The 26,348-nt window shown below is 37.3% G+C and overlaps 1 protein-coding gene across 9 annotated transcripts in view; it reads right to left on the reverse strand.

Annotated features, from left to right (window-relative positions):
• UBR5 (ubiquitin protein ligase E3 component n-recognin 5) overlaps positions 1-26,348 on the reverse strand; it is an 82,459-nt gene that overhangs the window by 47,369 nt on the left and 8,742 nt on the right. For 4 of the 9 annotated variants that reach the window (XM_039549993.1, XM_039549995.1, XM_039549991.1 and 1 more), the window contains exons 2-9: positions 17,395-17,439; positions 16,837-16,918; positions 16,584-16,660; positions 15,680-15,799; positions 12,410-12,599; positions 10,520-10,679; positions 3,818-3,967; positions 1,649-1,860 (exon numbers count right to left, since the gene is read on the reverse strand). In XM_039549993.1, the coding sequence (XP_039405927.1) occupies positions 1,649-1,860; positions 3,818-3,967; positions 10,520-10,679; positions 12,410-12,599; positions 15,680-15,799; positions 16,584-16,660; positions 16,837-16,918; positions 17,395-17,439 (1,036 nt within the window). Of the gene's footprint in view, positions 1-1,648; positions 1,861-3,817; positions 3,968-6,465; positions 6,557-10,519; positions 10,680-12,409; positions 12,600-15,679; positions 15,800-16,583; positions 16,661-16,836; positions 16,919-17,394; positions 17,440-26,348 lie in introns of those variants that run through there. The other 5 variants (XM_039549996.1, XM_039549992.1, XM_039549997.1 and 2 more) reach the window with 4 other exon arrangements.

Genomic DNA, 26,348 nt, shown 5'->3' on the forward strand with positions numbered 1-26,348 from the left:
TCCTGTTTTCCAAAATGGAAGAAACATCTGAACTGACCTCTCTGCTAAACCATCTCCCTCAGGATTTTCACCTTGAAGCATTTCTGTTGGAAAATACTAAAAAATTCATACTGGGGCTATAGTAAGAAAGACACAGAACCATTTCTTATCAATGTTCAGCTGAAGGAAATGATGGAAAGTTTAATTACTTTTGGATAAAAATGGAAGGCCTTTCCAGTAAGACACCTTCATTTAACTGGAAGCCCAGAAGCTAGGGTTTATAAGAGTGCATATGCAAACAGGTAAGTGGGAAGCAGTTCAGCATATATAAACTGCACAGGCATACAGTTAGATATCACAGCAAAATTTAAAAAAAAAAAACCCACACCAGTAATAATGGCCATAGTAACATTACCAAAACACAGATGATGAGTCAATATCCCAAATCTAAACTACATTTATTCTTTGATGTTAAATTCCTGAAATGTCTCTCTACCCAAGCTAGATTTTCTCATTCGAAGCTAGCGGGACAAAAGCTGCCAACTTTCACTGACAGAGAAGTTCAATGCTACTAGATGAGGAAAAACAAAACAAAACCAAACCAACAACAAATCCAAAAACAAACAAACAAAAAATAGTTTAAACACGAAAGATCTGGTAGAGAGCAACTATTAGACAAACATTCTTTTTAGGTCTCTTAATTTCTCAGTTTAAATGCCCAAAAGAAGGCAATAGCATCTATAGTCATGCTGCTGTAAGCCGAAATAAGCCTCTATATTCACCTCCCTTCTCAAGCTATCTAGATTTAGTCTGAAATGAACAGAGACACAGAAAAAGGAAGTGTGACAGATCAAAAAAGCAACCTCACAGATCCTGCAGACAGACAGAAATGGGAACACCAGATCAAGTCCATAAAATTTGGTCTAATAAACATAGATGATCCTTCCATTCTTAGGAAGCTTTTTGGTTTGGTTGGTTGGTTTGGGTTTTATTTTATTTAGGTTTTTTAAAAGTCATCTCCCCAAACATATAGGTAATCCATAAAGGCAATGACTACAGATATTCAATTAGCAACATACGGCTGGTTTTTCTACTACTTTTATCTCCTGTGGTAATTACTTCTTGCCTTGAAAATGGAATTAAGGTTACAAAGAAAACCAGCTAATCAAAGCCAAAGGATTTTGAAGGAGCAACCAAGTTACTGATCAACTCAAAACACAACTGCAAATAAATGCCAATTTTTACCACTGTAGTTTAAAAGCCCAACCCATTCAAACTGAAAGTATCTCTAGGAATAATAATGCGTATCAAAAAATGTTTCCTTGATGAAGTATACTTAGATTGTTTCATGAATTTCCTACTGCCAATTAAATGCTTTGAGCACCCAAGTAAATGAAAGAAAGAAGAAAAAAAACCCCAAGCCTTCTGGTCTACAGCAGTGTCTTGAAAATACACCGAGAAGAAAATTAAAACAGCAGTAACAGAAGTGCAGCTATAAGGATGTAATTAATTATGTATAACTTACGTGCATAATAAGGAATATGCTTTATTACCTTATCTCACAAAACTAAGATGTGATAGTCAAAAAGGAAACACACAGTATTTATTTGGGAGAAAAACCCAGATATGTTGCACAGCATGCAAATAATAGATTAAAAAAATTCCATACCTTATCTGGCCACCACTGCAAGTCTTCTCCTAAAGAAACAGGACTTTGAACAGGTGTATTCTTCTTGTCCAGGTTTGGTTCCCCTTCCTTACTTGTTGAGCCTCTTTCATTATCAAATGAGGCTCCATCAAGCCACCTTCGTTCACGCAAACGTAAAACGGACTCACGTTCACGCAACAGCTCAGAGTCTCTCTCTAAGGGAAGAAGGAGAACTGGTATGCAATTGGGTCACACCAGTGGGATAAAAGTAAGCCACTCTCTAGTAAAGACCCTTCAGGATGCAACTAACAGCAGTTAAATCTACTCACACAGATTAAAAATATAGTCCTGACATGCAACATTCAATATATTAACTCTTTCAAGAATATGTACTTTAGAATTACTAAACATAAAATAAGCTAGAAATAAAGGCTTACAGTTTTGTGCACTATGAAAAAATGCTAGAGCAATTTCACTTACATCGTAAGAGGCCAAATACATTTTACATTGCTATTTAAAGTTTTCTAGTACAATATGCACAGTTCCGTGGTTTTATCAATGTAGTTACAATAATAAAAGAATCTTAAGTCTATATAGTCTGTCAGATATCTTTATGCAAACCAAAAAAGAGTTTTTATTAGAGAGTTTCGTAACAACTTTCCCAGAAAAACAGTAATTTAAAAAGGTTAAAGAAAGCAAGCATTAAAAAAAGCTCTCATACATGTTTGATAATCCAACCCCTTTTGTTTAAAGCAATATTCCAGGATTTAATAGGACTGGATTTAATAAATTAAAGCGTATCTGCTTTGAGTAGATCAAATGAAAACTTTTCAAGAGTCAGACAGGTTTTTAAAAGGATCCTCATAGAAAATGTTCCTTACCAAAATGCTTCCCCTCCAATTGGCCTATAAACTGTCTAAAGCCAGTACTCTGCAGTTCGCTCATGCAGAAAAATTTTTTAAATCAGGTAATCAAACTAACTTTCCACGAGTCAACTATGCATGGAAAATAAGGATTATAAAATTCGTGGTAACGTCTTATATAGAATAACCTTAGAAAAGGAAAAAAAAGGAGGAATTTAGAAGGAGTTATGTCAGATGCTTAATATTCGCACATGCACATAAATGCATTTAACCTATGAAGTACCTCACTTATGCTCACAAAAATCAACTGAAATTACATATACGAGATGACTGCATTATTATATCATAGTGTCAATGGATTATGCCAAGTCTTGGGCTTTTTGCTGTATTAGACAAATGGGAGAGCTTTTACATAAGCCAAACACGACAGTCTGTCTTACAGATGTATTTCACATAAGTACTGTACTTACTTTCTAGCAAACATCACACTGACCCCTGACTAATAATTTTGTAACAGGAACTTACATGTTCAGCAATTAATATATAAAACATGTTCATGAAAGGCAACAAAGCTGTACTAAATAAACAATCACACCAGAGGTTGGATTAACAGTTTGGAAATACCCTAGGCATTTGTGGCAACAGCTTCAAAAAGACAGGAAATTGCTGCATGGTCTGTTATAAATCTTTTAAGTGTATAATGCTTAAAAGAAAAAATGCCCTAACACTGCTCAAGGAGCTTTTTTTATCACCTGCCAATAGTTCTCCTTATCCAACTATAAAAACACTTCCAGAAAGTAAAATTTAGATTTGTTCTCCCTCTTTATCATCTAAAGTTCCTCATTCCATGAAGTTAACTTCTGTCATGGAACAACTAAGGAAATGTGAAGAACAGTGTACAAAGAGCAACCCAAAAGAAAGAAAGAAGAAAAAAAAAAAAAAAGTATTAAGAATGCTGCATGTCATCGATTATTACTAATTTTTGAGCCAAATTAAATATTTGGAATGCAATCTATGTATTAGTAGGTACATACACTACGGCTTAAAATAAACTTAACATGCAAAAATTTTGTAACACCTTGCAACACCAATGATCAACAATTAGATTTAAAACACATGATGACCAACGTTCTTGCAGAACTTACCTGCTAATAGTCAGAATTCATTAATAATTTTGATGAGTAACAATCTACTTGTCTACTCTGTATTTGACAACATATCACAGTCTACTTTCACATTAAATCAGCATCTAAACCACCAGTGTGTACTATCACTAGCTTTTTCCACAGCAAACTACTTATTACAAAGAAAAAAGGTGCAAAATTACCTCTGGATGAGCCTAGCCTGGAAAGTGATGAGCGCCGAAAGGATGGATAACCAAAGTAACTAATATCTTCTGAAAACATAGCATCAGCATCAATAATGACACTTGGGTGAGCAGAATGTATGTCAGCATCCAGAAGAGACATAAGATCCTCTATAAGAGGAGACAAGGGTCTTAAGTGAATAATCAGCTACTTAAAACATCAGCTAGAGAGACCATCAACTAAACAAATATCAAAACAAAAAAATCCTATCTATTAATTGAATTTCTGCTCTTCAGATTCACCAGTGCAAACTCATGTGCCTCCTATGCAACCACATTTACAATCAAGCTTGGTGAACTAGTGAACAAAACCAGTTTCCCTGCAAGAACTGCTCTGTCACTTATCTAACCACATTTCCCAAACAAGACTTTCCCAAAACATATTGTTCTATATCCCAGAAATTCAAACTTTTGACTGCCACTTGAAAGAACAAAGCACTAAAATAAGATAAGAGACATATACACTCATGTGCACACACAGTCATGCACGTAATGCAGAACTCCCAAGATGACCTAGAATGAAGGGAGGACAGAGCTGACGGAGAAGGGCGGCCTTCGCACAGCCACATCTTTGATGCCAAAGACTGTACATTTCTCCATGGAATGTTTCTCTCAGAGAATGAGGTACTCATTTAATTCACAAGCTAGTAACTTGCAGCTCTCAGTACAAAGCTTTAAATGGTAGCTACGTGAACAACAACAACAGTTACCTGGGAAAAGCATAATGTTTTAATACAATGCAGTTTGAAAAAAAAGACCCAACCAAACCCAGAAGTTGAACTTAAATTAAATACTGTGACTGCCCTACCTTCTATGTTAGAAAACTTGAGTTTCCCTGAAGTAATGATCATCATTAAAATGCAAAACAATCTCCTTCCATTAACTAAACTACAGCTTCTATCCACACACAAAAGAGGCTACTGGAAATTCATGTGACTTACTGAAGTCCAGCAATATGGACTGGCAGTACAACTGACCCTGACCACCATCTTGCTACAAAAGGGCAGTCGTACTTCCCTTCTTCATCCCTGTGGCAGGCACCTTCTTGGGACAAGGGGGGATTTCTAAATCTACAACTAGTGCATTCACCTGGCTTGAAAGAGAAGTTCACTGGGTATAGAAGTAATGTGGGAATGGATCTTCAGACTGACATAATGGAGTAACCAGAGCCCCAAAGGTGAAGCCTCACCACATTCTGCAAAGCTGACCAGACCCTACTGCTTGCTGCCAAAGGAGATAGTTCTTGCCCTTCCCAAACTTTCAAGCAAATCTGACTTAAAACAAACAAAAAAAAGAAATTAGGCTTCCCGAATTAGGTTTCACTAGCCCATACAGGCACACAAACCTCACCCCCATGCAAGGGAATGGCAGGATAGTGCCTTCTGGCAGCAGGACAACCGCATCTGCTTAAACCACCCAGGAAGCTCATGTGAGGCTATACACAAACCCTCTTAAGGAAACATGGAAGGAGCACACAGAATTTCTGCAAATCCAGTTCTCAGCCTTTATCTCACAAGCATAAAACAAAATAGTGACTAGAAAACAAGCATTCTTAACAGCAGGAACTGATCATTATGGGTCTTAGCGTCTGGAATGAAATGGAGGGAGGAACACAAAGTAGAGGGTATCAAAAAACTGAAAAGGAGCCATAAATCTGCTCTTAGAGCTGGTATTAATTCACTTAAGACTTTCACATCCCTGAACATCAGAATATTCATCCTTGTATTTCTAAACTCTCATCTACAAGGAAATGTAACACATACCACTGACTGTCCACAGAAAAACAGCACTGTAACCTGGAAGCACACTCGATTTCAAGGCAAGACCTACGTGAACACTTTTGGCATTAATTAAGTAACCCGCTCAGGTGTAGACCATGCTTCTAAAAGGACACCATTTGGGACCCCATAGTTCACGCGGCACACTTCAGGAAGCCATCCATGGCAAACTGCTTGGAAATCTTAGAAAAAAAATTCACATGAATTTGCCATGCCTGGCAAACAGGCTCTATCTAAAACAATTCAGATCACTCAGAGTACCCTTACCCTGCCTGCTACTCGCTTTTCACAATGATAAAGCTGCAGTACAGCTCACCTTCAGTGTCAACTCGTAAATAACAGACTTTCAGAGCTGTGAACACAGATGAGATTCTGTTGTATTTCCCAATACTGACATACTGCTCCCTCTTCCCTCCTCCCACAATCACCACAACCATCTTTTCCTAGGTAAGCTCCAACCCCTCCATAGTCTAGCAACTAGTTCTGATATCTTTTGGTCAGTATCCAGGAAAAAAAACTGCAAAGAACTTTGATCTCTTTCTAGGAACCAAATTGCCCAGTACAGAAAAGAACTCTCCACCCTCATTCAGAATGGACAATACTGGATTCTTTTTTTTAAGGTAAGCTAAGTGAGAAATCCTCTTGACAGAAAACACACACTAACTTGTGACACACACACACACCTTCCACCATGTCAGGCATCTTGAGTTTAGTTGTGTTTCCAAAGAAAAAGAAAGTAAAAATTCAAGCTATCAGACGTAAGAACCAAAACTATGTGGGTTTGGGCTAAATACGCATTAAGATGAGTAACGAAATTAAGCCTTTTCTTACCCTCTTATTTCAGCTTCAAACCAGATTTTAATTTTCTTCCAGTATTTCTGAAAGAGATCCCCCTTCTTCCATTTTCTATATCAGCAAAGAAAGGTGCTAAAACCAGTAGGGATAGGAGCCAAATCCACTCCCCTTCAAACATCACTGGAATTTTTTTAGCGCTGTGAAAACACAGATACTGCAAGGCTACATCCAGTTTAAGAATTCGGAGTTTAAAAAGAAAAAAAAAACAAAACCAAAACCAAAAAAAAACCCCCAAAAAACATTCTCTATGACTTTATTTTCCTGCTCTTCAGACAAAACCCATGGGATTATATCATTCATTGTGCTGTGTGAGACCAGAATCAGACTGCTCCCTTCACATCTAGATGTGATACTTCTGATGAACCTATTTTCGTAAGAAAATACCCATGATTCACTACTAAATACCACAGAAAATTAGAAAGAAAAGGATATCCAGTTCAGAGGAAAGAAACAAAACAAAACAAAATACCCACACCAAAAAAACCCATCAATAAAACCCCCTGGTTTTCAGTATGCACATAAGCAGCAATTCAAATAGCATCATCACTGGATTCATTAACTGAAGGCATTGCTTAGATCAATTCTGATCTCAAGTAGAGCTCACTTTAAACCTTTTCCCTTAAGGGCCAATCGTAAGTTCTCTCCCCTCTTCTCAGCTGCACACTTTTATGAAATATTCAAGGATTCAATGTGTTCAGTACCTCCTCCTCTTTCGAGTTTGGATTAAACTGGCAAAACTGTGACAGTGAAGGGAGAGAAACATTTGTTTTGGTTTCCTAGGAAACTAGACTAAAACAGAACTCCAGAATTCATTCTTGATAAGATAATAGTTATTCAAAATATTACCCAACTTGAAGTTCACAAAAACAGAGGAAAAAAAACAACCCAACAACAAAGAAAACAAAACCACAACAACAAAACCAGAAAAAAAAACCAACCCCATTATCTAATTGTTTTCCCCCAAAGGCAAACCACTGAGCTGATCCTACACTATGCTGCAGTTCCCATCTCCCCTCACTGGAAGCCAGCACAGTAAGTCCTGCTGCGACACCAGCCCATCTCTCCTCTCTGCAATGTTGTCAAACCCACGTTTCACAAGTCCCACTAGTGAGAACGCACTGCACCATGCAGAAGTTACTGAGCAAATATGCACTCATCTGAACTACACAAACAACAAAACATTTTAACATCTATAGCATCTCTATTCAGAATATTAACAGAACATAAAGCCCAGGAGAACCCTCTATTACAACTTGATATGAGCCTCACAGAGGTTGTCAAGTCTTTTCCATGCTAAATGATCTTGTTCTATAGATCTTTTTATCTTATTCTCCTTATGTATTTGTTATGAAACAAATGAATCCATATTCCTCTCTGCTAACTATCATAAAACAAAAGAAACAGAATTAGATTAGAGAAGCCAAAAATCAAAGTACACTGGGGTCCAAAACCAAATATTTAACAGAGATTCGTTGATGGCAATCTGTACAGAAAAGCAGAGTTCTGCTCTTCACTTAAGACATTTTGAAGAATTCAGGAAGAACTGAAACATGTGTTTTGGCACCTCAAAAAAAGTTAGATCCATAACCTTTACAGTACTAACTGGAATCATCACAACTGATACATTAATGAAATTATGATCCATTAAACAAAAATTTATTAAATTCAAAGTACTTGGAAAGTATCTCAGCTTATTAATGATTTTATTACTATTTTTTAAATCATATGCAAAGTGCTTTAAAAAAAGTCTGTCTGTCTTGGAAAGCTTAGAGAAGTAACCCCTAAATGTAAGGGTCACAAAGCATCAGACATGCAGAAGGCAGAAAGACAAAATTAACATGCTTTCAATTGAAATGCAAGAGCCTCAGAAGTCCAGAGTCAAAATCTGTCTTGTCACATGCTTTTTTTGTGCTTGAAATGAACAAAATAAAAAAACTTTAAAGCATAATTTGACGTAATTTTTAAAAAGTTCTTAATCTTTCAGAACATTAAAAAAGCCTAATAATTGAATGCATACAGCATTTATCGGTTTTCTTTTATGATGTTATAGTTCCAAAGGGGCATCCAGACATGAGATGACAAGTGAAAGCAAGAAGACTGCAAAGTTTCTAGAGTAAAATACTTTTAAAAAGAGCTATAGGCAACTCTCTCTGGCCATTTGGTTTTCCTGAAACCTAGCTTGCACGGTCATGTGACATAAGCAAGGCTGGTAATTTTTACTACTCAATGTATCAATAGTAGAGTCATAACAGCACTGCCAAGTCCTCAGCTAGACTTCCTCTGGTCACTCAGATACCTAACTAATTCATTTCTGTGCAACAAACTGATTTTTGCCCATGAAACTTAGGACAGACAGAGAAGGCACAGCACATTCTACAAACCAGAAATTACATCTTTGAAGACTGGAGTTAAGACAGATCAAGTGTCACTTCAGTCATCATTTCCATATCTCTTCCCATGAAAACTGGGAAAAAACAGATCCATTTCTCTATGGGGTAATATAGGGGAAAAACTAATTTTAGAACATTGCAATCCCTTACAGGAAGTTTACTCCAAACAGAGAAGAAGATTTAAAAATTAAGCCAAGAGAATTTTTTTTTCTGGACATCCAGTGAGGACAGTGAAACTGCACACTACTTTAACCCATCTCAAATAGATGAGACTCACAGACTGTAGTGGAGGCACCTTCAAATGAAAGTTACCAGTCACAGGTTGTCAGATGGTCCCTATTAATTGATCCTTAGGATCTCAAGAGGTACTCAGAGAACAGTTAATGCTGCAGAATGCTGGTTAGTATGGTTAAAAGCAGTAATTTACAGTAGAAGTTCCTAACTGTGATTTATCTTCTGAAAGCCAGCTCTGGAGGAATGCATTTGGGTATGCTTAAGACTACAAACTGCTTTGAACATTTGGAAACTTAGGAGAATTTACTTCCTCCATTGCATCCATCTAATGCTATTAAGCTCATCACTAAAAAATAAGATGGAGATTGAAGATTTTTCACCCCTTTCACCAGAAGATTCTTGATTCTAGAGCAAAATAAAGATGCTTGACAGATGCAACTAAAACTAGAAGAAGCAAAATGAAATACAAAGTTTTTGTTGCAGAAATTAAAAATAACCTTTGTCTAATCACATGACTGACAAGATAAAGATGGACGAAGCCCATGAACCTTCCTGGTGAACCAGATGAGCAGAAAAAAACCCCAAAAAAACATTTATTAGAAAAATATCAAAACATCATTTTGACACACAGAAAAAAAGCTATAATGTAGTCAGAGTTTAGATGTGTTCTTTTCATGCAGTGCACCTAACACAACACTGGATTCGGCTGCTATGTTTTCAAATCTGTTTATTCAGCAAGAAAAGATTGCCTAAATTATTTAGCCAATGCAAAAGAAGACTCAAAGTCTTCTATAAAAAGCAATTGTATGGGACAGACAATATTTCAAAAATAGCTGCACTTCAATTACAGGATTTTGCCAGTCTAGCCAGAACACTACAGCATTTATAAGGGGAATTTGAGATGAAGAATAAATTCTCAATCTAACTATAACAACTGTAAACTGTTTTGCCCTCTACTAAGGCTTTTTGATTTTATAAAAACATAATTTTTGCTCTAAAAACTTGTATAAATATTAAGAATATTTGTTAGTAGTAAAAAACATGCAAGTCACTAGAAAGTTTTAGATTCAGCTTTTATGAGCAAGCCACACAGCAGTCTCAGCATCTCATTGAGCAGCAAAATAGACGTAAGTAATGCTAGTGTTACAAAGCCTGGGATCCTAAAAGAAAATATAACTTTCATGCCCCCCACAAACAGTATTAACAGTTATTCTTCAGTGGCTATCCTAATCCGTCAAGACATCCCAGTCCATCTTTTGTTTTGTACATCTTTAGACTTTGCTCCTATAAGCAAGAATTGTCTTCGCTGCACACCTGGCACAGCACGGAACTCGCTGTCAGTACTTAAATACAGAAAAATAAGAATGCAATGCCATTTTTTTAATCAAAAGTTGCAGGATACAAACCTCCAGGAAGATATGATTCACTTGCTGTGTCATCCCCATCATCTCCATCTTCATCATCACGACTCAACAAATTATTTACAGCAAGGTTTACATCAAGATTTGTTCGTTGGAGTTCTCGAATAATAATACTTCTGGACTTCCCCTGTAACACAACTTGTGCCTGTAAGAGCAGAGTAGAATTGGTCACTGGTCATTCTCAGCTCACCAATCATCATTCATAAGAAAAGGCTTAATTCTAAAAGAAGTCTAGTAAGAATCAAAAGTCGGTAATAGGACATACAGACACAGGGGCTCTTATCAGTTTTTCACAGTATCCTGCACTAGATACCCAGCCTTCTCTCAGTTCCAGTCAGGCCACTGAATTCCAACTTTGGTGCTAAATTTTCTAATGGAACCTTAGAATCTACTTCTTGGCATGTTTAATGCTGCATTTAAATAATAAGCAGTCTGGGTTTTGAGAATGTTCTGTATGTTTCTATAAAACTTAGTATGTCAAACAATGGAGTTTGCAATCAACTGCTGTGTCAAAACTACACCTCAATCCCTGTCTTTTACACGGGTTTCTCTTTCCACTGCCCTTCAAACAAAACCACCTCACTGACCGTATTTTTCTCATCATTCTGCTTCTAAAGGTTTATCTTCGGCAGTTTTTGCAACATTTAAGTTTTTATTAACAAAGTGCAAATGAAGATAAAACCTTCCAAGCATTAGAGGCAATGAATTTAAAAAAAACCAGAGAAACTCTGGTTTATTCCACTAAGCCCAGGACTCAGAGCACTTTGTTTGCCCAGATTACCCTCTACTGAATGTCAGAGATGATGAGAGTTTTGAAAGATCACGAACAAGAGAACATAAGAAACAAGTACTGAGTATTTTCACAACAGAGTAAAAATAAGGCACCAAGTAAAATGGTCTGTTGGCATGCAAAAAAAAACCTGGGATGTTTTAACAGCACACAAAGGCAAATTTTTTGTCATAATATTCTATGCCAGAAGTTTACAGATTTTTGAGACACCCTAGAATTTCTAGATCATCTCTGAAGATCTTTCCTATTGCTCTGCTTTAAAGTTACCTCAGAAATGTTTTAGACACCTTCTGCTTTAAAGGTAAACAAAGTACGCTATTTAAAAAAGAAAAAAAAAGAAAAAAAAGGGAAAGCAAAATATCACAGCAAGGGAAGAAGCAAAGCAGATTATCTTTGGCCTAGCAAATAATATCTGTATTTCGAATGTAGACCAGCAACTAGTTCTAAGCTAATAGTTAAAATGAATTAACTAATCACATATTTTGAATGTATTCTTTTCTTCAAATATGGAGGAAAATGTTTTAACACACTTAACAGCTTCTTCAGGCTTTAATGCATTAAAAGGCAAAAGCAGAGCAATTTATACCCAATATTCATAAAAGTCACATCTATAAAAAATTAAGTAGAGGTGTACATGAAGAAAAATTATCAGTATTTTAAAGAGATTAAATATGTTTAATGTCTTTCATTTACATCTAAAATGGATCACTCCTTCTATCAAACAAGAAAAAGTCAATCTGCCCTCCCTCATTACATTCCTTCAAGAAACTTAACATTTGATACTGTTCTCAAGTATTTGATTTTCTCACTAAATCTCCCCTCTACAACCAAACATGGCCCTCCTTATCTACATTAAACATATACGTGTCTTGGGGGAAGTCTGGGAAATGGAAATTCTAGAATCCAAAAGTCTATCACTTCCATTATGTATTTAAGAATAAAACCAAGTCAGCTAGGGAAAGTCAATTTCTTCAATTATATGCCATTACTCCTTGGAGAAAAGGCACTACTACAACACATTCCTGTACACACACTGTGAGAAGCTCTCCAAGCTTTTGGCAACAAGCAGCTTCTAGTTCACATACCTGTGAAATTAGTTCCTCTGGAATGACTGATGCTGGAATCACTGGTTGTGGTTGACTCCCCAGCAGCCCAGATCCTCTGTCACGTCCTGTGCGTATAACTCTGGTCTGCCTTCGAGAGTCTCGAGCTCCAGCAGATGATCTACCAGAAGATCCTCCTCCACTTCCACCAACCCCTGAACTCCAGCGACTTCTAGAAGATTTAGAATATTTATTTATTTAATACAACAGCATACTTTGGGGCCTACTTCAGTAAGTCTTTAGTTTTATTATTAATAACTTATAAATAGCCTCTGAAAAATACTGCAGCTTGACTTCATACACAAACATATAAAAGTAACTCTCAAAACTAGAAAGAACAAGAACACCAGGAAAACTGATAAAGTTCTGAAATATGCAGAAGAAATAAAAGAACAGGACTCCAACTGGAACTTGCACTCTTTCCTACTCATACAGCCGTGTGGATGTATACATACATAAATACATAAAAGGATGAATTCCCAGATTTTCTAAAAGCAGTAGCATAAGATCTAACACTCATCTGCTAATTTCCTGTTATAAAAGCACACATGCAGCAACTTCACTGTCAATGGCTCTGACAGAAGACCACTATACTTAGGTGGGTCTTCTAAAGATTCTGATACTTGATTTACATTAAGAAATTGGTAAAGATTACACTGGAAAAATCAAGTAATCTACCGCAAAAGAAATCTTACACTACATAGTTCTCTGATCCTCATGTATAGCTATCAAGAGATACTCTTCTTTTTACCTATTCCTTTTGCAGAAATTAACATCAACTGTATACATTGCAAAAACATGCCTGAACTGACTGAACAGTTTCTTCATTTCTATGAATCAGTATCAAAATAAGGCAACAAAAAGACAGTGATTTGTAAAACTAGACATCTCACCATCATTACAACTATCCACATCATTACAATTATCACCACAGAACTGTGTCAATTGTATCTGCTCTGGATTTAAGACAAGATAATCTGTTGCCATGAAAGACAAGAGACTCTAGTTAGTTCTTCGAGGTTAACTAAGCTTTATCTTGTAATACACCTTAAAGGGTATTGGCTATGGTATTACTGCTACTTAATAATCTGTATCAGCAGAACCTTCCTCTATCAACCACTTCAAGTCTCAAACTCCTTTCAAGAAAAAAATTTAAAATTAGACATGAAAATAAAGATATGATCTCTGAAACAGTATCTAATAAATTTACATTGAAAGTCTATTATAAGCAGCTATTAACAGCTAATTAAGTAAGAACACTTGTCTTGCATTTTATGCCTTCAGTTGATTACTAGCACCCTTTTTTAATTTGCGTTTTCTTTTTGCTCCCAACAACACCCTGCAACCACAGAGTAACTCAAATGTCTGCTTAAGACAAGGCCCTGTCAGACACATCTACATTTTCAGGATTCTAGCTAGCAACCACACAGACAATGACAAGACAAGACAGAAAGCAATTCAATGATGTCTTTAGGAAAAGTCTTGTCTCATGAGTTAAAAAGAGAGTTCTAAAAAAAAAATAAAAAAAAAAAAAGATGCTATTGAAAATATAAAAAAAAACCAAAAAAAAAAACCCCAAAAAAACAAACCAACAAAGAAGAATGTGACATTTTAAAAAAAAGAGCTAGTTAAACTGTTCTAAAGGTGGGAACGTGGTTGAGAGGAAAAGAATGGGGCTGAGGGGAAGTCAAATTCTACCTACAGAGCAACTCTCAATTCAACCCTCTGCAGGGAGGTGTAGGGTTAATGAAAAGGTTCCATATTAGATATTAATACTACAGATGCATTTTCTACTTTAAGTTATAAACTATCAATGACATCATTTAGATATCTAACAGTTAAAACCATTTCTATTTGTGTAATAATTCAAATATTCCCTATGTGTCCTAATTTGGTCCTGTTAAGGAGAATAAGGACATGGCCATTGCTATAAAGCTGTCTAAACCTAAAATAAATACTAACACAGTACAGAAATCTTTCATCTCGTTTCTGTTCACCTACTAGTTAACCACATCCCTCCACTGTGCAGCAGCATGCTAGCAATTTCCCAAATCCAGTTATCTACTCTAACGGCCCCACAATTTGAATGGCTTCAGATTCAATTTATTAACACAATTATTCCCTCCAATTAACAGACTAGTTATAGTGCCTACTGCTACTCTACTAGTTCAGTGATGTTCCAACTACCTAGTTCCGAGACATTCAAGAGAAGACATCAGGAACACTTCAGGGTTGGTCTCTAAGATTCAAACAATTTTAACACATTATGCTTAGCTAAGAATAACGAGGGAAAAAATGTGATACACATCCCACAAGAAGTTCTTAAACATGACAATACTAGTTTGTCTTTAACATTTATCACATGGATTTTTAGGTTCAGATGTGTAATGATTTCAGAAAAAATTTGGGAAACTTATAGGGATGGTTATTCTTCATGCAACTAAGGCCCAAATGAAATTAGTTTATTTGGTAATAAAAAACTAACAAATTTTCTGGAAATTAATGGAAAGATGTCATTCCTTCCTCTTAACAAATCATTTGCATTCTCCTTAACTGCAGTTAGTAACCTTAGGAAGCAGCAGAGTTGGACATGTCTTACAAAAACATGTAACAAAGAGATCACTGTCATTATGGAATGAAGATTACTTTACCTTTCTATAAAAAGGGACACCATCAATTTTAAGTCTAATGACAAGAAAACTGGATCTATACAGTATATTTAGCATATAGTACAATTTTAAAGGTTCTGAGAAACAACCTTTTCCAAATGCTCCTTTCTTATTACTATGTATAGGATCCCAGCTATCAAAACACCACTCATGACTTGGGGCAAGGGAGTGGAAGGCACAAAACAATGGAGCACATAATGAAGGCTCTTCCTGCATAAATGCACTCATCTCACTCTATGCTTGTAACCCATCATGGTTTAAATTGATAGTGTCCCTCTGAAATAGACTACTTTTCAAAAATCAAGGTACTAAAAAAACATTCAAAAGAAGACAACACAGCCTAAAGCAGGTTATTCTTCACACATACATGAAGATCTCTCCGTATCCTATGTGCTGAATGGTCACTTCAATGTCTGTTATTTTAACCAAGTCAATCAAGTGGGTTTTTTTGTTATACCCTACCTACCCAACTGCTGTGATTATACGTTCCCTTATACATACTACATACAATTTATATATGTGTATACACATATACTCAAATATGGAACAAACAGATTGCAGCCTCAATCCTATCAAAACTTACCCAAGGGTGTTGCCTGCCAGTCTGCCCAGAGTTTCAGAACCAGACAGAAACCATGGGGAGTCACTAGTCCTGCCTGGCCTGGATGTCCTTCCTGCCCCTGAGCCACTGCTCAACTTTGAACTGAAAGTAAAAGATGGTAAATCAGTCACAAAACAATCCCAAATGGGTTAAGAACAAAACCTGGAATCCCAGGTTGAAATTCTCAGGGACTTAGTCTGGTAACATACCAGCTTAAGCAACACCCTTGGGGAATATTCCAAACTAATCTAACTGTATATTAAGAGGTACACTGGAAAAAGAAAGTGGAAAGCATGCCTAACAGACCTTACGTACATCGGCAATCCATAATAGCACAGTTGCAAATACATATTAAGCTAATTAGTGATTTGAGTTAGCCACTGTGCTAAGTTTTCCTTTAGTGTATATGTACAAATTGTAATCAGCAGGTGTTCTATCCATAAACCTGAGCACGCTACTTTGATATTAAGTGATTTAAATTCAAATGTGAACCGTTAATTAGTCCTGTTAAGGGGGACTTACCTGGACCGAGGACCACAGGTCTAGAAAGTGAGCCTTGCCAGATGGGACCACTTTCAGAGTGGATTCTACATTAAGCTTAACAATTTAACACAGATTATTTCTTAAGGATTATTTTTGGATGAGTTTGTTTCTTGAAGTTAAAGAGAGCCTGTCTCACTTCTTTCAGAATCACATATACTATTTCTTCCTACACCAGTTTGTCAAGCTAGGCTGTTTGGCTGCATCACCATAACCACTGTGTCTCTACTCAAAGTATCCATTCCAAAATCTACTTTGAAAACAAACAAATAAAAACAAAAACAGAAAAGCAGCCAAGCTGCTTACTGAGTTAAAAAAAAAATCTTAGAAGAAAAGCATTTCTTACCCATCACTATTCTCAGGTTTACCCAATTCCAATCTGTCTGGTTGAACTGAAAAACCAATCCTGCAGACTCTACCATCCTGTATTTAGAACAAGAAAAGCAAGTGTTCAAAACTGAAATGTAAGTCAAGTTTACCAAAAAAATTAAAACATAAGTCTTCAGTTACTGAAGAGTGTTAATCAATTTAATGTTAGAATAACTAATTTTAACTGTATGGTTTCAAGTTTGTTATCTCAGAAGATTTCAGCAACTTACCTCCAGAAGAAATGCAGCGTGATTTGGTCCCACCACACACTGTTTAATAGTGGCCTGTTCCAATACATTCAAAGGCGGATGGCTGAAAAGAAAAAGTGAGAATTTATAGCATTTTAAAACTTTTGAAGTCTGGGGGGGAAAAAAAATCAAGTTGGGCATGGATGGAAAAATGTACAGTGGTGGTTAACGACAGGAAAAACTTTCAAAAATGACTAAGTGTGCATTAATTGAAGCACATAGCACATAAAATGCAGGAAAAAGATCTTAAAAGGTGATGGTTCTCATTTAATCTGATCAGCAATAAACAGCAGGGTTTATACCTCATATTAAGAAGTCATTTTGTAATGAAGATTTGAATATAATTTATCATAACTGAAAACCTCCCATTTTCTTCCTGTGTTACCTGAACTGTGTTACCTGAAGCATTTCTGGACTTCTGTATCAGTAGCATTGATGATTTCTACGGCTACATCATCTACAGTACAATCATCTGTTTCTTGCTGCTGTTAAGAGGAATTGTTCCTAAATGATTCACAGCAGCATGTGATAATGCCTTACCTGTTTAAATTATATTTGTTCAGCTTCTCTGAAACTTCCCTTAATCTGAAACAGGAAGAAATGAAGTTGTTATTTGATGACATACTCCACAGTCCACAACATCCATTCGTACAGCATATTAATGATGTTATGGGAACAACTTACCACCACATTAATTGAAGTTTAATATAAATACTACTTGGTGCTGGGAGTCTCTTTAAGAACTGCACAGTATTCAGCTTCAAATCAGGCTTTTGTTTCGGAGGTTTTTTGCTTTGAAGTTTTACCCAAAGTTTTAGCCACAGAACCAACATTTGCTTGCATTTCTGTGTGTTTTGCAAGTCACTATAAAAAACACTACTCAGGCCTTGTTACAACCATTTACAACTTCAGTCACAAAATAAACATATGAAGCAATGACCATGAATTGTACATATACTTGTATTTCCTTGTATAAGTTTGAATACAGTATCCCAGAGGAGAATTATAATCTTCTAGGAGATGAAAGTATGTGGCACACAAAAGCCGAACATATGACATTAAGTTCCCCAAAACAGAAAACACAAGGAAACATATGTACAAAAGCCAACAGCAAAAGGGACGAACAATATATTCTGACCAGGAGAAGAAACAATCCAGAGAAACATCACTATTTATAGGGTTATGTAAAACATCACCTTTCCTAAAGGTAAAGAATGCTTCCAAAAGTTCAAAAGATCAGAACACATGAAAGAGCCAACCCATATAAAACTCCTGCTTACAGGATACTGTGTCCAAAAGTGGAAAGCAACACAGTAATTTCCTAGGTAATTTCTAATCCACTTAGGAAAGATCCTCTATGGGAAGCAAAGATGCTGGAGTGGTATCACGTAGGCATGTCAATTAAAGCTTGGGTTCCTTTCTTCCCAAACGAGACGAGCAATCTGAAAAAGGCCCTAAAGAGCTTCCAGTTATAGTCAGAGTATTTGCATTATATCAAGATATAAAACCAAGATTAATTCTGTAAAAATTATGCAAGGTCTTCTAAATTGAGAAAAAAAATCTCAGCTTTGGTACCATGTTCATCCTAGCATAAGTCAACAACACCTTTCTAAACCTAACAAAAAGACATGCACGCTAGCACTGTTTTCCTCTGTTTGAATCAATGTCTTTAAATCCTTAATTTTTACTTGCCTCATTTCAGTTTCTACACACAGAGTATGGACAACAGACTTCAGCTACTTGCAAACCCTGAGCATGAGAAACAAAAGAGACTAGAGGTCCGAACAGTGAAATCTTAACATTATCAACAGCATTTAAAGTATTTTCCCTGAGGGAAAAAATAAGGAAAAAAATCTCTGTTTGAGAAACAAGGTATTTTATACTGGTAGGAAGTAACTTTCAAGCCCAAGAAGAAAGGAATAGTGAAAAGAAGACAGCAGGAAGGAATTGAGTATGTTCAGAATTGCCTTTTGCTATCCAAGCCAAGCTGCCGGTTTGCAAGTAGGCAATTTCACACTCCCAATTTCCAGCCACAACTACTTCACACAGGCCAAGAGTACATATGCAGATAAGGTTTCTGTGAAGACAACCCACAAAAGCAAAAGAGAAAACAAAAACTTCCCATGCAATCTGTGCAAAAGGTACCCCACATGACTGAGCTACTGTGGGAGACTGTGGAATGAACCCCAAGTTGAACAGCGCACACTCCACAGCTTATCATACGGTTTTATACAGCAAGCAGGGATTGCTGCATAATATCTGACAAGTTAAACATCCCTGAAGTTTCATGTCTTGAGTTTATCACCTAACAGTTTCCCACAGGAATCCTGAGCAGTTTCCCATTAACATTTCTCTCCTGGCAAGCATGAGTAATAATTATAGAATAGGAAAATCTACCTTTAAATTCATTGCACTGCCTTTAAGAAAAATGGACAGCAAAAAACCCCAGTACTTTATTGGAGATGGTTACTAGACTAGTCTATGAGCAACATTTAAAGCTTCCTTATCTAAGTCTTGTGATCACAAGATCAGACCACTACCAAAGAAATAGATGTATTTAAATTTGAAAAAAATCACCATACGCCTTTTATACCCATTAAAAAAAATGAAGTAATAGGAAAGAAATATGCTCAGAAAGCTAAGAATATTCAACGAATCCATGAGTAACATCAATCTCAAGAGAGTAGGTCCATCTGCAACAAGCACAGGCCAAAAGAGATCTAACATTGCTGAAGAGGCTGCTATCAGTCTTTAAAGGGAGGGAGCAGAGAAAGATATAAGCGACGATGCTGAAAGTACTAAACTCTTCTAATAGAAAGAAAAAAAAAGTAAAAACTATCTCATGCCTCAACCATCTCATATGCAACTGCTGTAATAGCAAAATTAACAAGTACTTCTTATAAGCTCCTGTAAGACCACAAGGATTTGAATTTGATGCAGAACACCACTGGAGTTGTTCTCTCCTGTGGCGCTGGTTTCACCCTCATTCCTCCCCTTTTTTGTGCTGGCACCAGCATTCCCATGAACACCAGTCACAAAACCAAACCAGCAGGAAAAGAAGAACAAAGCAGAAAGATGTGTTTGTATACTCTGTATGGAGAATCTCTCTGTACAAATAAAAACTTGAAATAATTTCCTGCAGCAATCTAAGCCTTTCTACCTGCACAGTTGCAGGGTATTGTACCATTGACCCTCTGAAGGGAAAAGCTTATTTAAAATCAGGTTAATTTTAATAATACAGTGCAATAATTTCAACTGATGGTGTTCTGGAGGAAGAGGTACAGGCAGAGATGATTTAGTCAATTCTCACATTAAGGTCAACATTTTCACTAAAACCTTTCTGTGGTAAAAGAAATCTCCAATACAAACGTCTTGACAAACTATGCTTCAAAAAGTTCTCATTAAAGGCAATTAAACTATTTCAAAGGACAAAGTTAGAAGCAACACATATCTTGATCACAAAAGTTTTTGGAGAAATGCACTAGGCTTGGCAACACTTTTAGACAAAAAGTTTAGTGATGATGGCTCCTGTATCAAGACACACATTCTTTGAATACTATTACTGAAATTAATCCAAAAACATTTGTGAGGAAAAAAAAGTCAGTTTGTACAAGCCAAGTAGGGATTTCTTTAATTTCAAGTTTTGCAGCTCCAATTTCTAGCCTCTAGAAACCAATCAGAATAGAAGGAATCTATGCTCAAACTAAGCAACCAAAAAGGCTCTAGGTCAGGACTACCACAGCTCAGATTTCCCACATGGCAGTTTTATTCATCACAAGACATTATTTTTCTCAAATAAGATTTCTATTTCCAGACAAGTTTATCTCAGGACCAATCCTTCCACCACATATTGTTTTATAAAAGCGGGTTAGGCTCAAAAAAGCAAAAAAGTTACAGAAAAACTCCATTTCGAAATACTGAAGGTAAGAGGCACAGAGGAAGAAAAGGTACTCTTTAAAAAAAAACAACCAAATAAACAAAACATAAACCAACCAAACAAAAAACCCCACATCCCAAACCCCCAAAACTGGCTTGGTATGAAGAACAACTTCAAGTAGGGAAATAAAAAAAAAAAGCTACTTCAGGCCTCATAGATTTTTCTAAGTGATCAGGCTTCTTTAAGTCAACTTAGTATGTCAGTGAAGTCTGGAAGCCAACAAACTTAGGAGACTTCCACAGCAGAGCAGACAGAAGTATGCAAGTACAGCTACAATGCTTTTCCAAGGGAAGGACAATAATAATAATAACAAGCAGATACCCAAGGGGACACACCCATATGACACAATCAATTTAAGCACTGGGGAACAGTATTACATACCTATCAACACTTAAAAGGTAAATACATCCCTGGTCCCCAGTTGAGACCCTGAAGTGCTCTGAGCACAGCAAGTCAGACCCAAAGAAGCACCTATCTGGCCAGTTTACAGGTTTTGGCCCAGCAGAGCTGCACAGCCTCCAGATCAAAGACCTGTCACACCTGCCTGTCTTGAATCACATGGAAATGAGCTCCTGTGCCTGTCTATCAGTGTCACAAAAACAGAGTCTCAGAAATGCAGAAAATGGACACCAATGAAAAGCTTAAGTGAATACATTATCTTTGTTTCCTAATCCCAGGATAACTTTGACACTAGATGCCGTCATTGATGTAAAGTCACACCCAGCTATCTTCCATACCACAATACAGCATACAAAAGGATCCTGCCCCCGACTGCCATCTCAAACATTAGAGAGCAGCTTCCAAGGGACAGCATTCCACAGCTACACCTTTCTCCTGCTGGAATAAATGAAGATTTAGACTGTGTTTTAAGTCAGTCTGGGTAGGAAGGGGGAAGAATCCATAAAATCAAATGCTAAAGTACCACACAAAAGCAGGCAATAAGATTATCTGTAGAAAATAAAGTAATGCACATAAGAAAAAAAAAATCTCAAGCACAAGTACAAAATGACAGGCTCCAAGGTAACCAGTACTACTCAGCAGGGTAGTGGGATAACGTGTTTAGACTATAATACACAGATGACTGAAATGAACTAGATGACAAAGAAACTCATTGCTCTACTCAGTCACTAATCAGGGGTACCATGGCTTACACTGTGTCCTCTCCACATTTCAAGAATTATAAATTAGGACTATTTGGTTATTACATACTAAACCAACACCTACTGCTCAAGGAATCACCAAGCTGCAAATTCTTAGAAGCTGGAAAAGCATCACTGTATGTTTGCCCTATTCTAACACTGTTCTCCTGTCAATCTGCCACAAACAGGAGGAAAATAAGATGGACTTCTTGTCTGACTTGAACAGCTCTTCTTGTATTTCATGGTATCAGCCAACACAAGTTTACAGAACAGAGCTCCCAAACTTTATTTCCTATTTTGCAGGATTTTCAGTTTGATTGATAAAAGTAGTTCTGACCACTTAATAGTTCTCTCTGGAACAAAAGTAACACACTGTGCTGAATTTGTTATCTGCAGTAAAATGCCAATATGACAAACATCAAACAAATTAATGTCCTGAAAACAGCTTTCTGCAACATCACTGAAACGTCTTCAGGTAATACAGTGATTGCAGAATGAAAATTCTCTAACAGTAGACCATTACTATTTAATGATATAACAACACTGATGTAGATAATGACCTATGTTAGGTATAAGCTAGCCCACAAGAAGGTTAAAGCATGACAAGAAAAATTAGCAAAAATAGGATAGTAGCAACAACATCAGAAGGTTAAACATAGATACCCATCAATAGCTAATATTCAGAGTTAAATACACACTGTAGAGGCAGGTAAAATTACTTACCCATTTTCTTCACCTTACAGAGAATGTAAGCATGGGTTTTAGTTCTAGTTTTAAGAAAAAAAAGGAAGATTTCATATCACTGTATAGAAGAACAAGGAGAGAGCAGTAGATGCTGTCCAGCAAAGATTTTAATGCTGTCTTCCACAACATTCTCACATAGAAGCTGTTGATGTTCAGCCTGGATGAGCAGACAGTGAGGTGAACCAAAAACTGTTTGAACATCTGGGTCCAGAGGGTGGTGATTAGCATCATGAGGTCTGGCTGGAGGCCAGTGACGAGCCATGTGCCCCACGAGTCAAAACTGGGTCCAGTCCTGCTCAACATCCTCATTAATAATCCAGATGATGGGGGCACTGGGAACCCTCAGCAAGTTTGCTGATGACACCAAACTGCAAGGACTGGTGGATATGCTGGATGCCACACTGCCGTACAAAGCACAGCAACCTCCTGACCACTAAGGGGAGGCAAGGCACAAATCCCTGCACCGCAGGAGGAACAACCACATGCACAAAAACAAGCACATGCTAGAGACTGCCGAGCTGGATAACAGCGTGGCAGAAAAAGACCTGAAGTTCTGGTGGACACCAGGTTGAACATGAGCCAATATGCCTTGCAGCAAAGAAGGCAAATGGCATTCTGGCTACAATAGAGAAAATATTACCAGCATGCTGAGGCAGACAATCCTCTTTATTCACCACTCATAAGGCCACATCTGGAGTTCTGGGCTCCCCACAAGAGAGACATGAACATACTGGACAGAGCCTAGCAAAGCAACATAAAAATGATTAAGAGACTAGAGCATCTCTCAAAAGAGAAAAGGCTGAGAGAGTTGGGACTTCAGCCTAGGGAAGAGAAAGCTTGGGGGGGATCTTATCAACATATATGAGCACTTAAACCAAGGGTAGTAAAGGGGACAGAGCCACGTTCTTTCCAGGGGCACCCACTGACAGGACCAGAGGCAGTACACACACACCAAAACACAAGAGGTTTTGTCTGAACATCAGGAAGCATTTCCTTTGCTGTGAGGGTGACCAATTACTCACACAGGGTGCTCAGGGAGGTTGTAGAGTCTCAACCCTTGAGAGTTATTGAAAAGCCATCTGAACACAGACCTGGGCAACCAGCTGTAGATGGCCCTGCCTGGGAATGGGACCAGATGATATCCACAGGTCCCTTCCAACTTCAGCCATTCTGCAATTGATATTGAGGACTTAATGCTTTAGGATGTAATATTTGACTTGAAGGCACAGCAGCAAAAGGAGGGGATTTGCCACTGAAAAGCTAGGAGTTCATGTTTTGCTACACAGAATCCCTCTAAGGTCAGTGGCACAGGAAAAAAGTTACACCAATGATGCAGGAAAGTGTCAGACACTTAGACATTCAGTAAAAAAAATTCATGGGTACTTAAATATCCAGCTGGAAGTACTCTGTTTCTTTAGAAAGAACAGCAAGACTGGGGCAGACACCTGTAGAATTTGTGAACTAGCAATGAATTTTTAAGCTGAGCGACTGGTTCCTGTAGCTCAGAATCTACTTACATCCTTTCTTCAGATTTATCATTTAAGTGACACTGAAAACATCCCCCTCTGAAAAAAAACCAGCCCAGAACCATAACTCCACACAACAGTGCAAAGGATGGCCATAGCCTAGCTCAAGAGGAATACAAAGTCAATCATGCTTTATAAATAAGCAAACACCCATAAGCTATGAAACAGCATGGCCCCTTTCCTGAAAAAAAGTTGTAGTTAACAGTCTGAATACGAACAGGAAGAAATCACAAATGGTATGATCCTGACAGGACTGCCACGGAGGAGGTACAGCACACCTACATGTTATTTAGCACATTATCTAGAGGATTTCATATGGAAGTATATCTACAGCTACAAGTTGCCTGAACACCTAGTGGTGTTTCTGGGGAAAAAGAAACACACTACAGGAGAATGAGTCAGCCTCAGTCTGAGGCCCTTCTATGGCAGTAGATTTCCAAAAGTATAGTTTGCAAATCCAGGCAATATAAGACAGAAATCTGTTCTCTGGTGCAAAACGCATCAAATCATCATTTTGTGGTCCCACATTCTGTTCAACTGCACAAACTCCTTGCAGCTGTTTTGGTTAATATTTAGCAGAAGACTATTTCTTTAGCCAGAACACCACAACAGCTAAACAACTGGATCAACCAACTCAGCTGGGTGAGTTCAGAATCATAAAACAATTACAGTTGTAAACTATTTAACTATCCATCATTTTAGGAAGTATATCCTCTTGTGATAATAAAACATGAATAATGGGAATTTAGAACCCCATGGTTCTAAATTCAAGGATACTTGAAAAATACACACGTAATAATAACATGAGCCAGTGTTACAACACTGAAGAACAAACAAATGCTAGCTATCAAAATACAGCTAGGAAGCTGTACACTTGTTTAACCAGAATGAGTGAAAATTGAAAGACCCCATTATGGCAAAGAAAGGAAAAAACCCTATTTTTACAGTCAGAACATTGCTGTAGTGATTCCACTTTAAAAAACGCTATCAAAATAAAAATCCAGTCACTGAAAAGCATAGAACCCTTCTGTGTCCCCTAATGGTAAGATTGCTAATGGTCTTTCAGGAGTTAATTACGAGCCACCAGGGAGGCTATGAACTTACCAGCATACCAGCTTAAAGCCTGGAAAGCAAGGTTCTGGGCCCAGCTGAGGCTACTGCAGGAACCCAAATCATCTCTTCATCATTTTCCTTTCCTCTAAGCTTTTGGGAGCTGCGATCACTTTGTGCAAAGTTGGAAAATGGCCTCTGATTGGAGCATTCAAATGCTATAAAAATATTTTTAAAAGTAAGAACTGTCACACTATTAAATACTTTATGTCTTGACTAGAGAAAAGCAACTGCATATTTTGTACAAGTGATTTTATTAAAAACAAAGCACAAACAAGAACTGAATTCTAATTGCTTTTCTATAAAGTCCAAAGACCTTATTCTCATTCTGAATTAGTTTTAGCAACAGGGAAAGATCACTTAGCATGTCCAGTTCTTTACTTGCCAATTCGTCCAATTCCAAACCTTGAAGTATTCAACAAAAACTCTGACATCACAGTGTTATCTGCATGTCACTTTTTCAAACTTGCTAAAAACTGCCTTTTAAATACCAGACCTCCTCCTCACACACTGCTCTGTCTCCCACTAAAAACACATCTTCAAAACCTTTCTCTCAGACACTACATCTTTGATTTAGATAGGAATGGACTGAGGCCTGGAATAAAGAGTAGAGAGCAAGCACCAAGCCAGTAAAACAAGCAGCCAAATCACTTTGTCCAATGCACAATGCAGGCAAAATAACTCAAAATAACTCAAAACCTGAGCTTCTGAGGTGCACAGCTCATCCCAATACTTTTTTGCACTGCCAGAAAAAAGATTCTTTTTCCATCTGCCTGCGCCCCAGCCATGAAACTCCAGATGCATCCCGCAGTGTAGCCAGTGTTTTGGTTGCCCTAGAAGAGCTCATGAAGCAGCACATTGAGTACCTCCTGCTTCACGTTTTGCCTAGAGCCATATTATTCCAGGTAACAATTTTGCCAGATACAGATTCTGCACCACAAGAGAAAAAAAACCAAACTTTGTACATTCCAGCAAAACAGCCTGTTATTCCCCAGCCTTCCCATGAGGAGCAGGGCACACCTGGACAGATTACCTTCT

This window comes from Corvus cornix, chromosome 2 (genome assembly GCF_000738735.6).
Source record: "Corvus cornix cornix isolate S_Up_H32 chromosome 2, ASM73873v5, whole genome shotgun sequence".
Lineage (NCBI taxonomy): Eukaryota > Metazoa > Chordata > Aves > Passeriformes > Corvidae > Corvus > Corvus cornix.